General features: G+C 38.7%; 1 protein-coding gene across 1 annotated transcript in view; it reads right to left on the bottom strand.

The window, feature by feature from the left end:
• Window positions 1–20,881, bottom strand: part of LOC131068394 (serine/threonine-protein kinase GRIK1) — a 119,013-nt gene extending 98,132 nt beyond the window's left edge. The window contains exon 1 of the mRNA XM_058003576.2: window positions 20,413–20,881. Within this exon, the coding sequence (XP_057859559.1) occupies window positions 20,413–20,682 (270 nt within the window). The 5' untranslated portion in view covers window positions 20,683–20,881. The remainder of the gene's footprint in view (window positions 1–20,412) is intronic.
• Between the last annotated feature and the right edge of the window lie 232 nt (window positions 20,882–21,113).

Below are 21,113 nucleotides of genomic sequence, written 5' to 3'. Positions count from 1 at the left end.
ACAGAAGGTAGTTGCTTTGCTGGACACTGGGGCCACACATAATTTCATAGATTCACAGTTAGTGGCTAGGAGAGGGTGGCAAACTGAAGAACATTCAGGATTCTGAGTCATGGTAGCTAGTGGTCACAAGTTACTATGCACACAGAAGATTACAAATCTTCGCATCAGATTGGGAGATGGTTATGAGCTCCAGGATTAGTTCTATGTTGTGGACATGGGTGATTATGACGTTATCTTAGGGATGACTTGGATGGCATCGTTGAGAGAATTTACTCTCAACATGGAGAGAGTAGACATGAGGTTCCAGCATGAGGGCAGGACCGTGGTACTCAGAGGATTATCAGATGGCAGTTGTAGGGTAGTTTCTTTAAGGAAGATGGAGAGGTTGTTCAGACATGATGATGTTGAGTGGGCAGCAGAGTGCTTGATTATGCCAACATCACCAGAACCACAAGTTAAGAGTCATCCGCCTGATATGCAGGACATCCTTGATAGACATGCCAAGGTATTTAGCAGTATTCCACATGGCGTTCCTCCAGATAGGGGAATAGAGCATGTCATTGAATTAGAAGAGGGGGCTAAGCCCATTATGATCACACCCTATCGTCATCCTAAGAAACACAAGGATGAGATAAAGAAAGCCATCAAGGAGTTGTTGGAGATGGGGTACATTAGGCCAAGCAAAAGCCCTTTTGCTTCAGCAGTTGTTTTGGTTAAGAAGAAAGATGGAACAATGCGCATGTGCATTGACTACAGGGCCTTGAACAAGAAAACCATTAAGAACAAGTACCCCATTCCGAGGATAGATGAGCTGATAGATGAGCTACATGGGGCATGCGTCTTCACAAAGATAGATTTGAGATCAAGGTATCATCAGATCAGTCTGAGGGCAGAGGACATTGAGAAGACAGCTTTTCGGTGTCACTATGGTCATTTCGAGTTTCTGGTTATGCCATTTGGGCTAACCAATGCTCCTGCTACTTTTCAGAGTTGCATGAACCAGGTGTTTAGGGGGCAATTGAGGAGATATGTTTTGATTTTCTTTGACGATATTTTGGTCTTTAGCAAATCATGGGGGGAGCATTTGCAGCATCTTGAGGAGGTACTATCTATTTTGGAGAAAGAGTCCCTGTATGCCAAGCAATCTAAGTGTGAGTTCGGGATGACAGAGCTTTTGTAACTTGGTCATATTATCAGTGCAAAGGGAGTTCAGGTGGACCCTGAAAAGATTAGAGCTATTGTTTGATTGGCCCATGCCTACGAACCTTACTCAACTTAAGGGGTTCTTTGGCTTATGTGGTTTTTATAGGAGGTTTGTTAAGGGGTTTTCTCAGACAGCTGCTCCCTTGATAGATCTTACTAAGAAGGGGGCCTTCATGTGGACAGAGGCAGCACAGAGGTGTTTTGAGCATTTCAAGCAGGTGATGTCTTCATGTCTAGTTCTAGCTCTACCAGACTTCACAAAGCCTTTTGAGCTTCATTGTGATGCATCAGGTGATGGGATTGGAGCAGTATTGATGCAGGAGAAGCACCCCATCGCTTTTGAGAGTAGGAAGCTCCGAGGTGTGGAGAGGAGCTATTCTATTTATGATCGTGAGATGTTGGCCATCATGCATGCCTTGGCCAAATTCCAATCCTACTTGGTTGGAGGGAAGTTTGTGATCAAGACGGATCACAACAGCATAAAGTATTTCATGAGCCAACGAGACTTGAATGACAGGCAACAAAAGTGGGTCACTAAATTGCAGGCTTATGACTTTGACATTGAGTTTGTCAAAGGGAAGAAGAATGTAGTAGTTGATGCCTTATCCAAAAGACCTCACATTTGTGCTCTTGCAGAGATTATAGGAGATTGGAGGGATAAGATTATAGCAGAGTATGTCGGAGATACTTGGGCTTCAGGTTTGATTTCAAGTACTATACGGGATGATCGCTATGAGGTTATAGATGGATTGATCAGATTTCAGGACAGGGTTTATTTGATTCCGTCATCACAGTTGAAAGAGGCGATACTGAGGGTATTTCATGATGCGCCTACAGCTAGGCATCCAGGGGTCTTCAAGACCTACAGGCAGATCCGAGAACGGTTCTCATGGAGAGGGCTCAAGGATGATGTTCAGAGGTATGTCAGGGGGTGTGTAGTTTGTCAGCAGAATAAGGGAGAGCACACGTTTCCTGCAAGGTTACTACAGCCCTTGCCCATTCCAGACAGGAAATGGGAAAGTATTTCAATGGACTTTATCACTGGGTTACCACGAGTGCAAGGGAGAGATTGCATCTATGTGGTGGTAGACCGCTTAACAAAGTTCGCTCACTTCTTTGCTATTCCGCTCACTTCTTTGCTATTCCGTCCACTTACACAGCAGCACAGGTGGCAGATCTTTTCTTCAGAGAGATATTCAGGTTACATGGGCTGCCTAGATTCATTGTCAGTGATCGAGATAGTAAATTTATGAATATTTTCTGGCAAGAATTGTTTAGGTTGTGTGGCACAGATCTTACACCCAGCACTAGTTATCATCCGCAGACAGATGGGCAGACAGAGATTGTGAATAAATGGGTGGAGGGATATTTGAGGAACTATGTGACTACACAACAGAGAGCTTGGGTTAGATGGTTGCATATGGGAGAGTACTGTTACAATACTACATATCATATGTCCATCAGGATGACACCCTTCATGGCACTTTATGGTTATGAAGCACCAAGCTTCATGGATTTGGTTTTGGGAGACAGCAGGGTGCCCAAAGCCAAAGACTTATTGCAAGATAATCAAGATATCCTGAGAGCGCTCAAGGAGAACATACAGCAGGCTCAGAATCAGCAGAAGTTGTATGCTGATTAGCACAGGGTAGAACGCAGTTTTGAGGTAGGGGATATGGTGTACTTGAGGCTACAGCCATATAGGCAATCATCGCTCAAGAGGAGCGGAGCAGAGAAGCTGAAGCCTAGATTTTATGGTCCCTACAGGGTGATTCACAGAGTGGGCGAAGTCGCCTATGAGCTTGAGCTTCCAGAGGGCAGTTGGGTACACAATGTATTTCATGTGTCTAGGCTTAAGAAAGCTATTGGTCAGAGTGTAGTACCTTCTGCAGATTTACCCCCTTTGGATGAGGAGGGGAAGCTCGTGTTAGTACCTGAGGCTATTCTGGACACCAAAGAGAGGAAACTCAGAAACAGGATAGTGAAGGAGTATTTGGTCAGATGGACAGACCTGTCAGAGGAAGATGCTACATGGGAGAATGAGCAAGTGATACAGCAGGCTGGACTGAGATTGCTTGAGGACAAGCAATTTCAAGGGGGACGGACTGTAATGTCCCCACTTTAGCAGTTGACCAAGCATATGTGCATTAGCCTAGCTCTACATGGTCCCGAGGGCTAACGAAGGGTTTAAAGGGATCCTGGAGTGTTTTGGCCTAGTCATTTCCAGTTCAGGCCAAAACGGAGTTGATTTACTTAGTTTCAAGCATACTTACTATTTTTAGTAAGTCAACAGGACACAACGGAGGCTAGCTTTGGTGATTGGATTCGATACTCCTTGGCGAGAGCTTTCTGACGAGTTATCAGTCGCACTATTCGGAGTCCGATTGCTAGTATATTTTAATGCCTCAAGTGTTATTAAAGTAACATTTAATTTAATTGTAAAATATTAAAGTGTTACTTTAATATTTATTTTATGGGGATGTGTGCAAATCAGAGGGGCATCCAAGGGAGACATAAATGAATATTTTAATATGTTTTATATTGCACATGTTTTATCCCACATTGCTTAAGTGAGTTGGGTCGACCCTTGGAGAAAGAATAAAAGGAAGCTTTTGTGGCTTCATTTAGCATGTTGAATTTGAGAAGAAATTGATGTGTGAGTTGCAGATCCTTTCTTGGCATTAGAGGACGTCTATCCTCTCGTGTGACATTCTAGACGTCATTCCCTTGGGGTTTGGCCTTTGGAATCCATTGCTTTCAGCTTCATTAACAGGCAGATTGGGTGCATTCTGGGTGCATTTCCAGCTACAGGCAGCAACACTATTTGGGTGTATTTCCAGCTACGGGCCGCAACACTATTCACGCGGGCACTATTCACGTAGTACTATTCATGTGATACTATTCATGCGGGCACTATTCACGCGGCACTATTCACGTGGCACTATTCACGTAGCACTATTCATGTCATTGTAGCAACAAAATTGGAAAACATTTGATGGAGCGTTATTGCTGGAGTATTTAGTGAGTTGAAAAAATCTGCTATGTATTTGATTAATTCTGAAAATAATATCATATCAGCAGTAGTTCAATTTCTAGTTGCATATTATTGTAGTTTCATTCTTGTTCATATTCTGTGATTTCAATTCCATGTAAAACAAACCAACATTTCATTTCTGGAGCCATAAAGGAATTTAAAACATTAAACGGAGAAATAAGGAGTTGGATGCAAACTGTTTGATAAAATTCCTAGCAGCAGTTGGTATGGTTTTTGGGCATTCCAGGGTGTCCATTACAAATTTGTCTTTTATAAGACTTCACAAATTTCAAACTTAATTGTTGAAGCATCGGTGACAATTCTGAATAACCTCTCCAATAGCCAGGCAAGGTAGAATCTAGTACTATTGAAACCAACACCCTTAAGGTTTTCGTCCTAGGTATTCCACCTCCTCAAGAAGCTCTCCAAAATCCAAAGGAAGAAAAATAATCCAAGCATACCAAATGAGCTTCAAAAACATTCTTTTATAACTACTCTCAGAAGCCTCTGGAAGAACTTTTTGAATTCCCCCTCTTTTAATATTTCATTTAAATCCAAGAGATAAAGTGACTTTATTAATCTCCTTAAATATTTCACTAAGTCATTTTATGATACTTTATTTAATTAATTAAATAATATTACCCATAATCGACTTTGTCATATAATATTAAATAGTTAAATTAAATTATTCCCTTTTACCTTGTTGTGACGTTTTCACACATCGCCCCATTGCAAATAGGGACCTCCTACTTTTTAGGTCCTCTTGGTCTTTTGGTTGTGGTTCCTTGGGTCTTCTCACAACAATCTCTTCGGTCTCCCTAGTTTGCAAGTGTTTGGGGGTCAATTTAATCTAGTCTGCAAGTCGTTTGAGTGAATTTGGCCAAGTTTGGAGCCTGTTTTGTCCATTTTAGGGTTTTGCCCTTCAGACTTGGATCTGAGGCCTTTCCTTAAGGGTTTTGGAAAAACTAAGCATTGCATTGGAATCAAGACCCTTTAAGGAACCCGCTAGTGAAATTTGAGCAAGTTCTGAGCAACTTTTTATTTTTAGAAAGTTGCTATTTTTTAGGGATTTCACTACCTCCCAAATTGGTCTAATTTTGCCAAAAATCAAACTTACTATTTTTAGCAATTTCTATTTTTAGTAAGTGCTTTCCTGACCTATTTTGCCCTGATCCTAACATTTTGAAACACTTACTATTTTGGGAAAGTCTATTTTTTGCAGGTTCTTCACAGGTAAACATTGAAGACTAAGCATTCCTGAACATTTCTAAATCCGGAAAGTTTGAAAAGGTAGGCAATCCGATCAAAAAGTGGCTAAGTATGGAACTCCCATTCAGAAGTGGAAAGCATGGAAAATTCTCCAAGTCCGGTGGAAAATCTCTTCAATTCCAAATTGGCATCCTGATCCGGAAACGATTGAAAAATGACTAAACTCTGGATGGAAAACCAAGCAAGAATTCCTCACGCAGTGAAATCATGCCAAAACTGGGTGAGCGCTAAAATGAGGCCATGGAGAAATTTTCATCCATGGCAATTTTTCCTTCACCTAGTGGTTTTAGCGCTCTAGCGTGGAGTTGGGCATTGAAATGGAGTGGTGAAGGATTTTTCCTCCACCCCCAAAATTCCTTCACCCTAGTGATTTAGCACCCAAATGCAAAGGGGAGCACTAGAAAGGGTGTGTGGAGGAATTTTCCTCCATACACACAATTCCTCCTCCATGCCTAATTTCCGCCCAACCCAAGAGTTGGGCGCCAAATGGAAGGTGTCAGGGAAAGTTATCAAGGGGTCAAATTCCTCCAAGACACCAAGTTCACGCCCAGGACAAGGAAAGAAGATTGAATCCTAAGGCATCAAGGAAATGCATTCAAAAGTGAAATTCCTCCATGTGGTGGAAATAGCGCCCAAGGCCAGTTGAGGGCACCAAATGGGGGGTGCCATGGAAAAGTCAAGCCCAGTAAAAATTCCTCCATAACAAGCATCTAGTGCCCAAGATCAAGAAGGGGCGCCAATTCTAAGGTGTCAAGAAAAAACAAGAAAGTTGAAAATTCCTCCTCAAGGTGAATTCCACGCCCAAGTTAGAAGATCAAATTCCATGGCATGGAAAATTGGAGTCTAGGAAGAATTGAAAAGAAAATTTCCCCTAGGGAAAAATTTTGAAAAATCCATTTTTAGGCATCAAAATTCATCCAAATTTCAAAATAAAAAAAATCAGATTTGGCTAAGTGAGAATTTTCCCTCTCCTGGACCCTGGAACCCTACTTCGAAAAAAAAAATTCCTAAAAAAGTAGGAGATGTGGAAAATCAATGAAAATTCTTCTCCAAGGCAAGGAAAGTTCAAAACTTCAAGAAAATTCTTCCCAGATGAAAGTTTCTCTCTCCAAGGATTTTTTGCCAAGTGGCAGCCAAGTCAACACATGTTGAATCAATGGAGCACCTTTTTGCATGTAGACGTCAAATTTAAGGCGTTATGGCTGATTCTTTTTTGCATGCAGTCATCGCATGTGGAGATGATGATGCATTTATGACATAATGGGGTGATTTTTGCATGAGGAACGTTCATTGCATGTTGGGCAAAATTAGCGAAGTGTAGTGCATTTAATGCATTTTGGATACCAATTGTAATGGGAATCCGGGATGGAATTAATTGTATATGGGCATAATGGGCATTTATTGTTGATCCCCACCTTGTTGCATTATGTGTGGGGAATCTTTTAGGGAAAGCCCTAATTAGGGTTTGCATGTCCTCAAGGGTTGAAGCCTATATAAGGGGGTGACCCCTTCATTTGTAAAGCAGGGAGATTTGTATGAAATTGTTGCGATAAGTTTTGAGATAATAATAGTGAAACATTGTTCTCTGATGGTGTCCACTTAAGTTATTTTTTCAAAACTTGCATGGTTTCACCTTCCTCGCTTAGAGTAGAAGTAGTATAGTGCTTTGATTCCAATGGAGAATGTAATGGTGTCTGATGAATTTCCATGGTTCATACTTTTTGCATCTTGTTGATTATAAGTTGCAGTGTAAAGTTAGCCCGAGCCACCAAATTTGTGCTAAGTTCGATTGTGAATAGTCGTTTGGATTGCGCCGTGTTGGGTATTCAAATGCACTTTCTCAATGTGAAAATCCTTCAACATCCTCGGAAGATTGCACCGGTTCTTGCGGAGTTGTAGTTAAAATTGGCGAAGCAGAGCTTGTTTTATTTGGGATTTGTCCACTAAAGCATTATCTATTAATATCACTTCCCTTAGGCATAGATCTAGACCCTTCTAACCCTTTCCCCATTAATTTCAGTTCATTTCAGTTTAGTTCATTTGAAGCAGAAGCATCATAGAATTGCCATATTTGATGATGAAGTTCCAGCCACAGCAAAGAAGTGAAAGAACGATCGAACGTAAGTCCCCTTGGATTACCAGCATATCACATCAAACCAACTAAGTCACATCCATTGCATATAGGAACCTTGGAATCAATTGTCTGAACTTACTGCAATCTTAGCATACAATTGTACTTTGATCGTTGGGCAACTTTATTTTGTGTTAGAAGTTGTCATAAAAAACACGTCAACATACCTGACATTAGCACACCAGAATTAAATAGGCTAATTAGTTGCTCTAGACTAGTCAGGAGGCATTACAATCCTCCCTGCCCAAAATGGCTTGCCCTCATGCAATTGCAGATTAGGATGTTGAAGAATCTATTCACCCTCCCAAGTGGTTGTTAGAAACACGATTGTCGTTGCACCAAAAGATCAACCTATTAATGCCTCATACAACTGCAAGATTTAATCAATCCATGGGAGACGGGTAAACCATGTCGCAAACTCAAGCACTACTCTGCATAACGCAAGGAGACCAAGGACGCACACCTTGCAACAACCCCCCTAGTGCAAGAGAAGGATTTGAACCCGTGACCTAGGCTCTGATACCACTTGTTAGAAACACGATTGTCGTTGCACCAAAAGATTGACCTATTAATGTTTGATACAACTGCGAGATTTAATGAATCCACGGGAGGCGGTTAAGCCATGTTGCAAACCCAAGCACTACGCCGCACAACACAAGGAGACCAAGGGCGCACACCTTGCAACAGTGGCATCCTCCATAAGTAATTCACTCCATCTAATAAGATACCCCTTGATTGCTCTACTCCTCAATCTCCTCGCTCTGACCTCCAAAATCAAATCAAGAACCAAAACCGATCTACCCTCCTCATCCAAAGGTGGAAGCTCAAACTAAAATGTAATATGTTGCTCTAGTGCCTTTTTTAGGCATGATACATGAAACACGTTATGGATTCAAAAATTCTCTGGTAGCACAAGTTCATATGCTACTTATTTCACTCTCTAAGCAATCTTGTAAAGGCCATAGAAACAAGGTTTTAATTTGTTTGCATCACTTTTCGTTAAGGAAGACGGCTTGTAGGGTTGTAGGTGCAAGAAAACCAAGCCTCCCACATTAAACCTTCACTTGATTTGGTGCCTATATACATAAATTTTCTATTGATTCTAGCACTCTAATGATTATCCTCAAGTGTCTTAAGGATGTCTTCACTCTCTTGAATCTAGTCCTTAGCTTTGGGAGCCCTGTTATCACCAAAAGCTAGAACCAAAATGATGGAGCATCATATCCATGTAAGGTTCTGAAGGAAGTCATTCCAATCAACATGTGATAGATGGTGTTTGTCACAGTGTTCACCCATATGTAACCACCTGATCCAAGCCTGTTTCTGCCCTGCTACATATTAACACAAATATCCCTCAACCCATTTATTCACAATCTTTGTCTCGCCATCCATTTAAGGGTGGTAACTGGTGTTGGGGATCAATTCAATTCCAATTGACCTAAATAGCTTTTGCCAAAAAGCATTGGAAAACTTGCTATCCCTGTCACTGGCTATATTTCTTGGCAAAACATGGAATCTGAACACCTCCCTAAAAAGCAGCTCTACAACCTACAGTGCCTTATACACCAATGAAATGGCAAAGAAATGTACAAACTTGGTCAATTGATCAACTACCACAAAAATGCAATCTCTTCCTTGTACCTTCAGTAGACCAATAATGAAGTCCATAGATACACTCTCCATTCATGTTCTGGAATTGACAATGGCAGAAGCAAACTAGCTGGAAAAGTGTGTTTTGACTTGTTCTACTGATAAGTCATGCATTCTAAACATGTTGCAAGACATCATCCTTGAGGCCCTTCCATGAGACCCACTCTCTAATATGCATGTGTCTTAAAATATCCTAGATGTCTTGCTAAAAGTGTACGGTAAATGGCTCACAAAATCTTTCCCTTAAGCTTTGACTTAAGGACCAAGTAAATTATGTCCTCGTAGTAGATAATATCACCTACTACCCTATATTTGTCATCCTGAACCTTACCATCCATCAGCTCACATGCAAAGGTGTTTTGGAATGCTCAACTAGAAGATGAGCATTCCAAATAGCTAAAATATCTGGTCAAAGAGCAAACAACAGGTTTCCTAGATAGAGCATCTACAACAATAATCTTTTTCCCTTCAACATATTCTACGTCAAGTCATATGCTTGTACCTTACTGGCCCACTTTTGTTGCCTTTCATTCAAATCCTTCTACTCTAAGAAGTATTTCAAAGTATTGTGATTTGTTATAACCACAAATTTTCCACCTACCAAATGTTGCCTAAACTTTGCCAACGCATTCATGATGGCAAGCAATTCCTTGTCGTAGATGGAATAAAGTCTCTCTGTAACCCAGAGCTTTCGGCTCCCATAAGTGATGGATTACATGTTTTGCATTGAGACTACTCTAATCCCCTCACCCAAAGCATCGCACTCCAGCACAAAAGGCAAAGTGAAATCTAGTAAAGCCAATGGTACAAGTACTCATTACCTCTTTAAGTCTATCAAATGCCTATTGAGCCTCATTCGTCCACCTGAAAGCCCCTTTCTTGGTGAGATCTATTAACTAAGAAAACCCCTTAACAAATCTCTAATAATAGCTACACAAACCGAAAAAGCCCCACAGTTCTATCAGTGTCCTCGATGGTGGCCAATCTAAATTTTCTTATATCTTTTCCTAATGAACGTGAACACCCTAAGTATTAATCACATGTCCCAAGTAGAGAATCTCTATCATTCTGAACTCACACTTGGAAGCCTTAGCATACAAGGATTGTGCCTCCATAATGCCCAGAATCTCATCAAGATGTCTCAAATGTTCTCCCCAAGTCTTGTTGTATATGAGTAAGTCATCAATGAACACCAAGAGAAACTTCCACAATTGCTTATCAAAAATACGGTTCATACAGAACTGGAAAGTAGCAGGAGCATTGGTCAATATAAATGGCGTGACTAGAAACTCATAGTTCCCATAGTGACACCTGAATATTGTCTTATGAATGTCTTGTTCCCTCACTCTAATCTGATGATACCTCGATTGAAGATCAATCTTCAAGAATAGGGTATATGTTCTTATAGTCTTACTAATATTTTTGTTCATGGCACCATACAACTCATCTAGCAACTCATTGATCTTAGAAATAGAGTATATGTTCTTAATGGTCTTTTTGTTCAAGGCATAGTAATCTATACACATTTTCATGGCCTCGTCCTTCGTTACCGAGACAACTAACGAACCAAAGGGACTTGAACTAGGTCTAATGTGCCCCATATCCAGTAGCTTCTTGATGGATTTTTCTATCTCCTTAAAGTTCTCAGTGTTCCTAAGGTGAGTAGTGATGACGGGCTTAGATACCTCCTCTAACTCAATGACATGCCCAAAACCTCTATCTAGAGGTCTCCATGGAGGAATCTCGCTAAAGACCAATTTGTGCTTATCCAACACTATCTGAATATGACTTTTGTTGTCCCTACCTCTCTGGATGTTGGCTCTGTTCCTCTTGGTGATGGGAGGTCCTCTATTCTGGACCCATCCTCTTGGCAAAAGGCTGCTGCTAGGGTTGAGGAGGGATGGATTACTGTTAAAAGCAAAAAATCTAAATTGTCCCAGTCCTCTTTTGATATGACTCTTCGATCCCACAAGGGCAGATCAAATTCTTGATCCGTCCTGATTGGGTTGGGGCTGCTGTCTTTTGCAGCCAGCTGGGTTTTGTTGGGTGTCCCTTTATGTTGTTCCCCCTTTTGTGTTTGGCTGTGTCATGTCTCTTTTGTGTTCTATTTCTTTGAGTGGACTTTCAAGTTTATCTTTCGGTTTGGGTTGCAGGTCCTTCTAAAACCTGTCTTGTATAGGGTTTCTGGTCCCTTAAAAACTTGTTTTCCTTAATCAAAAACACTATCTGAATATCCACATGATACTGACCACTGCCATTTGTAGGGACCTTAGATGAAATATGCCCAAGCCACTTCACCATGTCTAAAAATACTCTCTATTCTCTTCGCTGACACGATCCTAAGAGCACCATTGCACATACCTCTCAACACAACCTTCTTTCCATCCACTTTGAACTTCAACTCCATAGTCTGAAAGTTTTGAGATACTTTCCTAGTGAATGAAGCCATTGTATGCCAAATGTATCTGAAGATAGCTATACAGATATAGATCGAGATGAAGACTGGATCAAGTAAGAAAAAATGAGTAATTACCAATCTTTTTCTTCCCCTTTTATCAAGATGGATATAGGGATACCTTATGATAACCTACTCTTTGAAGTGAAGTTCCAAGATGACCATGTTGAGAGGCATGTTCATGAGAAAAGTATCTCACCAGATATTAATGAAGGCTACCAGCAGCTTGCAGAAATTTTCAAGTAAGCAACACATCATAAAAAGGTTTCAAGTATGCCCTAGAGATCTATAGTTGAAGAGCATAGGAGTATCAAGGTAGCACTACATCATCATAATAGAGATTATTTTCAAGTAAGTTGGTAAGTGTTTTCAAGAATGAAATGGAGAAATTTTCAGTTGGTGATTAAAAGGGAAGAAATTTAAGATTTTACAGATATGATTCCAGCACTTATCTTCCCTATTTTTGTTAGTAGATTTCAGTATTAAAGCTGCTATCCTCTTTCCAGATTGCTGATTTTGGAAAAATCAAAGTGAGTTATTGTTTCCAGTCTTGGACAGCTATAATTATACTCAATTTGACTTCATAGAAGAGGGGAAAAGTAAGTTGTTGCTGTCGAAAAGGATTATATTGTCAGCCCAACATTAATCATGTTTGGGAGGCACTGCAGGTATGTGTGATCAATTATACATAGTTGATGAGCATCATTCAATCTCAAGTACAAGTGAATCAATTCAGATGTTTACATATAGCAATGATTTTGAAATGGACTTGTGGTGGTGGCATGATAAGATATGCTCATCCTTTTCCCTTCAATTTATACGATAATACACAAATTTGGGATCCAAGAATTTATATGATCGGTGGATTGCTTCTTAATACAATAGAGAATATTGATTTGCAGGGTTAATTTTTATCACATGGTGCAACAAAAACATGTTGGAGCATTATTTAGATTCATTTGGGATCCTAGTACTAGCATACAGGTTTAGATTGCTTGAAGACAAGCAATCTTTGGGAAGGGAGAAATGTAATATCCCCTTTTTGTGGCCTTCCAATATCCTTGGGAGCTCCAACTTATTTGAGAGCACCACCCTTGTCGTTCAAGAAATCAAGATGAGTCCATCGATGCTTTCCTATGATACTTTTGTCATTTCGGGTGCATTCCAAACTTCTTGGAGGAATATTTTTGGAAAGTATCAATTTTAATGAAGGTGGATCTCTAGGGAGCTTCTGAGTATGTTGGTGCATTCAAATTTCACTTTCGAGCTATTTTTGAATTTTCCGTAACTTTAGCTAGAGGTGCGAAAAATAATTAAATGTTAAGTTTTCGAAAAGAAAAAATTAAAAGACAACTTATATTAATTATTTAATTAGAGTCTAGAGCCGCCTTTTGGAGCAAAAAGGATTATCATTTAAAAGGTGTTTTTAAAATATATTTTCTAAAAAACTCCACAAAGGGTTATAAAAGAGGTTGAAAAGACTCATTTGATTCATTTTTTGGTTATTCATTTTGGTGAAACCCTCTTTGGGAGTCTAAGCTACTGTTTAGCTATTGTTGGACTACTCACAAGGTACTCAGCAAGTTGTAAAAACAAGCCGAGTTTTCCACCCTGGCAAGTTTTTTTAACTTAAACTCGCGAGTAAAACTTGCTGAAAACTCAGCGAGTTTTTGTCAAAAACTCGGCACTACAACAGAAAAGCGAAAAACGTCAAAAAAACTATTTTATTCGTCATTTTAGCTTGGGTTTTTTGTTGAGAAGGGGGAAAAGTGACTCCAACACTCTTGCAAGGTGATTTTGAGCAATTCTTGCAAATTCCAAGTGGATTTGAAGGGGATTTGAGGTGGTTTTTCAAGAAAAATCAGATTCCCAAGTTGGTGTTTTTTTTTTCCTATGCTTTTTTAAAACATTGTATTTATTTTTTGTAGAATCTAGATGAGTTAGAAATCATTTCTAAGTAGTCTAAAATCTTTGTAAGTTATTTGAACAAGATTTAACACTAGTTTTGACAAGTTTTGTTGATTTTTTCACTATTTTTTTTAAGAATGTCTAGTTTTTCAAAAAAAATCAAACCCTAATAGTTTTGTTTTTTGTTTAACTTTGAATGATGTCTAAATTTTTTTCAACTAATTTAGATAGTTTGCTAAATTGTTTAACTAAAATGTTAACTTTTTTTTTCACTTTGTATGTGTAGGTTAACTAAGCATTAATTATGGCAAGTTCTGATTGGCCACAAGAACCATGCCCATATGGCTATATAGGCATCCGTCCTAAAGGTGCTAGAGATAGGGCTTGGAGGTATGCCTATGAGGGACCGGATCCTGGGACAATTATTTGCATAAAGAGTGAAAAAATACTTTATGGAGGCATCAACCACCTCAAATACCACCTTGCAGGCATAGACAAGCATGACGCTAGAGAATGCATAGGAACCACTCCTGAAATAAAAAGACAAATGAATGCCCTACTTGTAGCTGGGGAAGAGAAGAAATTTCAAAGGGAGAGGGCAAAGCTAGCCATGAGATCAGCCATAGCTAAATCTCAAGGTGCTTCTATTGACATTGAAGAAGAACAAGAAGCACTTGAGGGCATAGTGGGCTCTCGACGTGGCCCACGTATCCACAAACCCACCACAACCTCACCCATAAAGTTTTTCCTCTTGTTTCCAGGCCTTGTGCAGCCATGTACAACCTGGAAACAAGTGTATTTATATCATGATAGTGTAGTATATTTAATAATCTTTCCATTGCTTTTGGTTTGAGTTGATTTCATGCATTTTTCAGAAAGTTATGAGAGTTTTGGTGAAAACCGTTTGGAACTACCCAAAACCCTGATTCACGACGACCAGTTTTGGAAAAACAATCATAACTTTAGATTTAACCGTTGGATCTTTCTATAATTTGGAGGAAAGTTTTATAACTCTCATTTCTATAATCTGACCGGAGCGATTGTCTTGGGGATTAATATGTTAAGAGTTATTAATGACTGTTCATGACTGTAATTTCATGACCAGAATAGAGTCAATTTCATAGTTTGGGAAAATTCTTGATTTTCATTTGCAAGAAATGAATAGATGAAAGGTTTAAATGATTCATATTTAATGCATAATATATGGATCTACAATCATGATGGATTTATATCTATGGAGAAGATTTGATAATGTTTATTTGTTTGATGATTTTGTTGGGAAATATATGACAATGCCTCTAACATGTTGGAAGATTTGTGTTGATGATTGAACTTCACGAATGATTTGAGGTTCTTGGTTGGACGATCAAGATGCTCAGCATCAAATTGGTATCAGAGCTAGAAGAGCCTGAGTGTGTGGGTAGAGCGCCGAAGGAGGCAATCCACACCAGGACCTAGCCATGAAGGATTTGTTATTTGGTTTTTGCTGATGAGTTTTTGGTTGCAAGGTGCTCATCCATCTAGCTGCAAGAAGGCAGACATGAAGGTCTGTCATGGGGCCACAAGAGATGGTCCAAGGGGCCTGAGAAGGAGGTCCAGTTGGTTGCCAAAAGACTAGGTAGAGAGGCAAAGAGGAGAACTCCTAGGTGAGGCATAGCGGTTGTTGGTGAGATAATGCAGCATGAAGAGGTGGACATATGGTTAGAAAAAGCACCATTGATGGCAGCCATACACACTCCATTGGAAGGAGTCACAAGAAGATTTATTGAAGGGAGATTGCAGCAGCATATAGATAATGAAAAAATAATGAAGAGACAAAGATTAATGAAGACAAAGGTGAAGATCTCACTCAAAATTTTCTTGCAGGTTATTTTCATCCATGTTTCCAAGGGACTTGGAAACTTTTTCAAAATCGGGAGTATGGTGCAGGAGCACCTAACACAAAGGCACAAAAGGAGTCTATAAGAGGATAAAAATCAATTCATAAGTATATTCAATTAGATTTTCATTTGTAATGTCATTTTGAGTCAATATGAATCAATATGTACGGCTAAAAGAGCCCATTGTAATGAGTTGTCCAAATTGTCCCAATAAGGTCTTGAATTAGTCATTTGGTAATATTTGTATAAAATAACCTTGGAGGGGTAAAATGGTGACAAAAATACATCATTATTCCATCCTAATATGTTTTGAAGGTTATTTTGAAGGTTTAAAGTCATTTGAGTCAAAAGTTGTAAAAGTTGTAAAATGCAACTTTTCAAAAGTTGTAAAAAAACCAAAATGGGAAGTTGTATGGTCATAAGAGGAAGGTGGGTAGTTGTAACTTCCATGTGAAGATTAAAAGGCTATAAAAACTCTATAATGGTCGTTCATAAGAGGATGTAAAAGTTGGAGAAGGAATTGGAAAGCATTGGAAACATTTTGGTATCATATTTTCATTGTTTCAATCTCTTGTTTGGTGGTCTTGAAAGTTTTTCCTCTTGTTTCCAGGCCTTGTGCAGCCATGTACAACATGAAAACAAGTGTATTTATATCATGATAGTGTAGTATATTTAATAATCTTTCCATTGCTTTTGGTTTGAGTTGATTTCATGCATTTTTCAGAAAGTTATGAGAGTTTTGGTGAAAACCGTTTGGAACTACCCAAAACCCTGATTCACGGCAACCAGTTTTGGAAAAACAATCATAACTTTAGATTTAACCGTTGGATCTTTCTGTAATTTGGAGGAAAGTTTTATAACTCTCATTTCTATAATCTGACCGGAGCGATTGTCTTGGGGATTAATATGTTAAGAGTTATTAATGACTGTTCATGACTGTAATTTCATGACCAGAATAGAGTCAATTTCATAGTTTGGGAAAATTCTTGATTTTCATTTGCAAGAAATGAATAGATGAAAGGTTTAAATGATTCATATTTAATGCATAATATATGGATCTACAATCATAATGGATTTATATCTATGGAGAAGATTTGATAATGGTTCTTTGTTTGATGATTTTGTTGGGAAATATATGACAATGCCTCTAACATGTTGGAAGATTTGTGTTGATGATTGAACTTCACGAATGATTTGAGGTTCTTGGTTGGATGATCAAGATGCTCTGCATCAATTTATGAGGCCATGGATAGGACCAAGAAGTCTATCAAAAAAATTTACAAGGGGGATAGACTCAAATTTGATCCCATTTGGGAAATTATTGATAGGAGGTGGAACAATCAGCTCCACCAACCCATTCATGCAGTAGGGTACTTCCTCAACCCTCGTTTTAGGTTCAGGGGTTCTTACTCAGATCCTAATGGAGAGGTTATGGAGAGCCTCATTACATGCATTGAAAGGATGGTACCCGATGTTGAGGAGAGAGACCTCATTGTGGGCGAACTCCAAAATTATGAGGAAGCAAGGAGTAAGCTATTCTCTTCATAGCTGGCTAGGAGAGGAAGAACCACTCAAACCCAGGTATAACATTTGCCATTTGGATTTTAGGATCTAAAGTGATTGATAAATTGATAAATTATGTTTTCTCTTTTCTCTTTGCTTTCTAACTTTTCAAACTTTTTTATTTTGCAGATGCTCGGTGGCAAAATTGGGGTGGAAACACCCCACATCTCAAAAAACTTGCCCTCAGAGTCTTATGTCAGCATTGTAGTTCATCCAATTGTGAGCGCAATTGGAGCTTGTTTGAAGCAATCCACACAAAGAAGAGGAGCAAGTTAGCGCAAAAACGCCTCAATGACCTTGTCTTCGTGCAATATAATCTTCGATTGCGCGTAAGGAAGGTAGAGGAAGTAGAAGGTGGTCCAATTGACTTTGATGATATAGATCCTTACAATGATTGGACATCACAGCAGCAGTCTCCATTGTTTTCCGAGAATGACATCACTGATTTCGAGAGGCAGTCTATGGAGGAGGAGGGGGGTGGATTTGGTTTCATGCTGGATGACATTGAGGAGGAAGAGGATGAGGATGAAGAGTCATTGCCAGTGCCACAAGCAGGTGGAGACATAGCTTCAGCCAGGATGGAGGATGAGCCAGCCATACCGAGCGAGGAGGCACAGTCACGCGAGTCACGCCCATTGCAGACTTCTAGGACTAGACACTCTAGTTCTACCTCTCCCCCAGTTTTTGCTAGAGCTGGGAAGAGGAAATTGTAATTGTAATGATGTATTTACTTTTGGTTTTACAAAAACTATTTACTATTTTGCTTCCAGACTTCCAGCGATCAGCATTCCTCATGAGGATGCGATTTTGTGGATACTTCGCATTTAAATATATCTAGAATCAGCTTGTTTCTTTTGTGTTCTCATTTATTGACTCATTGGATGCATCTTCTCATTAAATTTTGCAAAAAAAAATGAATTTTTTATTAAATTTAAGCATGTTTTTAAATTCCCGAGTTTTTCCCAAGTTTTTTTTTCCAGGCCTTGGCAAGTTTTGCCAAGTGGCAAGTAGTTCAACTTTGATTACCTAGGAACGAAAACTCTAAAAAAATATTGGTTTCATGGACGAAAACCTGCCTAACCCATCCTTGGTGGATTCATCCAAAAGTCACAAGTGTGCAGACTGATGAAGATTTGAAAGAGATTGTGTGAGAAAGAAATATTATTTTCTTCTAGTTTGAGTTTGCTTCTCAAATTGTTGATTGAAAGATTATTTGGAGATTTGCAAGCAAATTATAAATTTGTACGGAAAGTATTTTTAATTTATGACGGTCATTTTATTTTCTCTTGGATGCCATTGTTGTGGGGTTTGAGTATTAAATTTTCTGACCGCCATTATTTGGAGATTATGTGCAAATAAAATGCTGGCGGTTTGCAATCAGCCACTAAATGGAATACAGCAGTTTGGGGTGAGTTTATGCCAGTTTGGGAAGTCTCCAACAGAAAACATCATTGACATACAAGCTGGAACAGATTTCTGAGAAAGGCATTTTGTCACAGCAATTCACTTTCGCAGGAAGCTTCATTTCAACATTATCTACCAATAATTGCAGCTACAGTCCTTGAGGTCAGATGTTGTTTCAGTTTTATTGCAGACTTATTGGTGGATGTAAAATCAAATTTATTATCAGCAATCTTTGCTATTGAATGCCAAATTAAAATTGCCAATTGTTTGCTTTAATGTTCCTAATTGTTATTAAATCTAGACTCAGTGTACCATCTTTGGTATCCATTATTGCAATTGTAATTGGCATCATTCAGAGGTTAGAGAAATAAACTTTTGCATGTTTGTAATTCTGATTTCCGGAACAACAGGTTATGGCATTCATTATCTATTGTTTCCAGTACTCTTGAGTGTTTGCCAACTGTTTGACAAAATGACTTAGCTATTCTATGAATGTTGGTATGTGTTTATGATGAACAAATCGTCTAGAATTTCAGATACAGCTGTTCTGAGTGATTATAATCAGAAGTTCTTCATAATAGCTTGTATGCAAAGTGTTTGACGAAATGTCTGCAAAGTAAAATCAGCAATATTGCATGTTTGGAACAAAGATTCTTGGTTGGGTTCTTACAAATCTATGCATAAGTAACACCCTTATAGTCCCCATTATAATTTGGCAATATCATCAATAAAAAAATGCATCAATACACATGGTCAGTAATCCATCATCACTTACTCTATTAAAGACGATAAATGCCAACAAAAATATAATCAATCATCTCTGATATGAAATCGTGAAGTACACAGGAAGAAAATCACAATAAACAAGTATAATGATTCCAAGAGAGTGTGTGCGTGTGTGTGTGCATCATCCACAAAAATAACATGGAATAATCAGAATCTCACAACAAGGATAACATCGACACATCAATGAAAGCTAAAAATGTCGAGCTACCAGGTACACGAGCTGAGTCCAATGTACAACATTGCTATATGATAACCAAAATTTGTTAAGTCTATAGACTAAAATAGGAAATAGGTGATGGTACATCAAAATTTCCAGGTCACTAAAACTACCCAGTACATAAACCTGCTGGTCTACTGGATATTTCTGTGCAGCTGAACTTTGAACTCGAGAATCTTAGTAATTTTGGGTTAGAAATTTAGCCATGGTACCTAATGGCTCAAAATCAAAAGGAAAATACTTCTGTTATTGGGTAAAATTCCTAAGTCACTACAATTGTGCAGTATGTATCCCGTGTTGCAGAATTTCCAAGCATCTGAACTTTGAAATTGAGGGTACTAGTAAGTGTGGGTAACATTTGAGCCCTGACCCTAACCAGTTGAAAAAACAAATTAAAAGCAATAAACACAAGAAGAGCACTGGCTTAAAAATTGTCCACGTAGCACAAAATCAAGGGCTATTCTACAGTACATAAACTGGAGGAGAAAAAAAACTAAAGCTGTAAAAGCGACCATAAAAACAAAACTCTCATCTTTTAATTCTCTGAAGGTGGGAAACTAAACGCTTGGAATTCTTCAGTCCAGAAAATAAAATGAACCACATCAATCTAAAGAAAACTGAAACTTACTTCAAAAAAGGCATTCCAACCCTACCAACAGTAACAGTAAAATATAAATTCCTTACACTAAGTAACTTACTTCTAAAAAATAAAATATAAAAAAATAAGCCACTGCAAACGAATTGTTGGGTGAGATTTCGTCAGTGGAAGAACTAGGACTGGTTATATTATTTAGAGAAAAAAAAAATGTAAAATGACATCGAGTTGTATATTTAGAAAGTGCTAATCTACTTTCTGAGCTTACAGGAATAAAAGGTCGCAACACAGAACACAAACAATCAAAAATGCCGTACCTCTGTTTTAACAATTACATTGGTTTCTTTGACAGGAATCTTTCTGCGGCTATCTGGCGCTGTAGAATAACCATACACATCTCCCTGCGATCCCTTGAAAGCTTCTCCGGCTATATACTTCAACAAATACTTCTGAGACAGACATCTCTTCCCAAAAAAGAAAGGACCCGCCACAGCCTTAGAGCCCCCCTTCTTAAAACCAAAACACCCACAACACCATCTCAAAAACCTGCTAAACCATCCCATTGCTCTTCCCATTATTCGCTTCATCCAATGAAATTGTATGTATTGAATACACTTACAGTCATCAAAATTCAGTGCACTGAAATGTCATTCAGCTGCTATCTGCCGTTCAAAATGGTTTGTACTGAACATACAGTGCATATCAGATTTTTAAGATTTAGGTGGCTTTCTTTTGGGGATATTTAATTCTTTTGCTCCTCAGCTGAGGGGGAGTTGAAAATTGTGTTTGATTTTATTTATATGTTGCTTGTTTTAGGCCGATGATGACAAGGTGGTCTTCGAAGAATAAATTTGGAATGAAGTGGATGATGACAGGGCGGCTGTCTCCCTCATAGAGTTTTATTTAATGCTATTAATAAAACGTTTTATTCATTCCTAGAAACGTGGAAATTTCATTTAATTTTGGGTTTGGGTGATTTAAATAATAAATCATTATTCTTTGATTTAGCTCTAACTTT

Source organism: Cryptomeria japonica, chromosome 5 (assembly GCF_030272615.1).
Source record: "Cryptomeria japonica chromosome 5, Sugi_1.0, whole genome shotgun sequence".
Lineage (NCBI taxonomy): Eukaryota > Viridiplantae > Streptophyta > Pinopsida > Cupressales > Cupressaceae > Cryptomeria > Cryptomeria japonica.
This window is presented reverse-complemented; position numbering and strand designations above follow the sequence as displayed.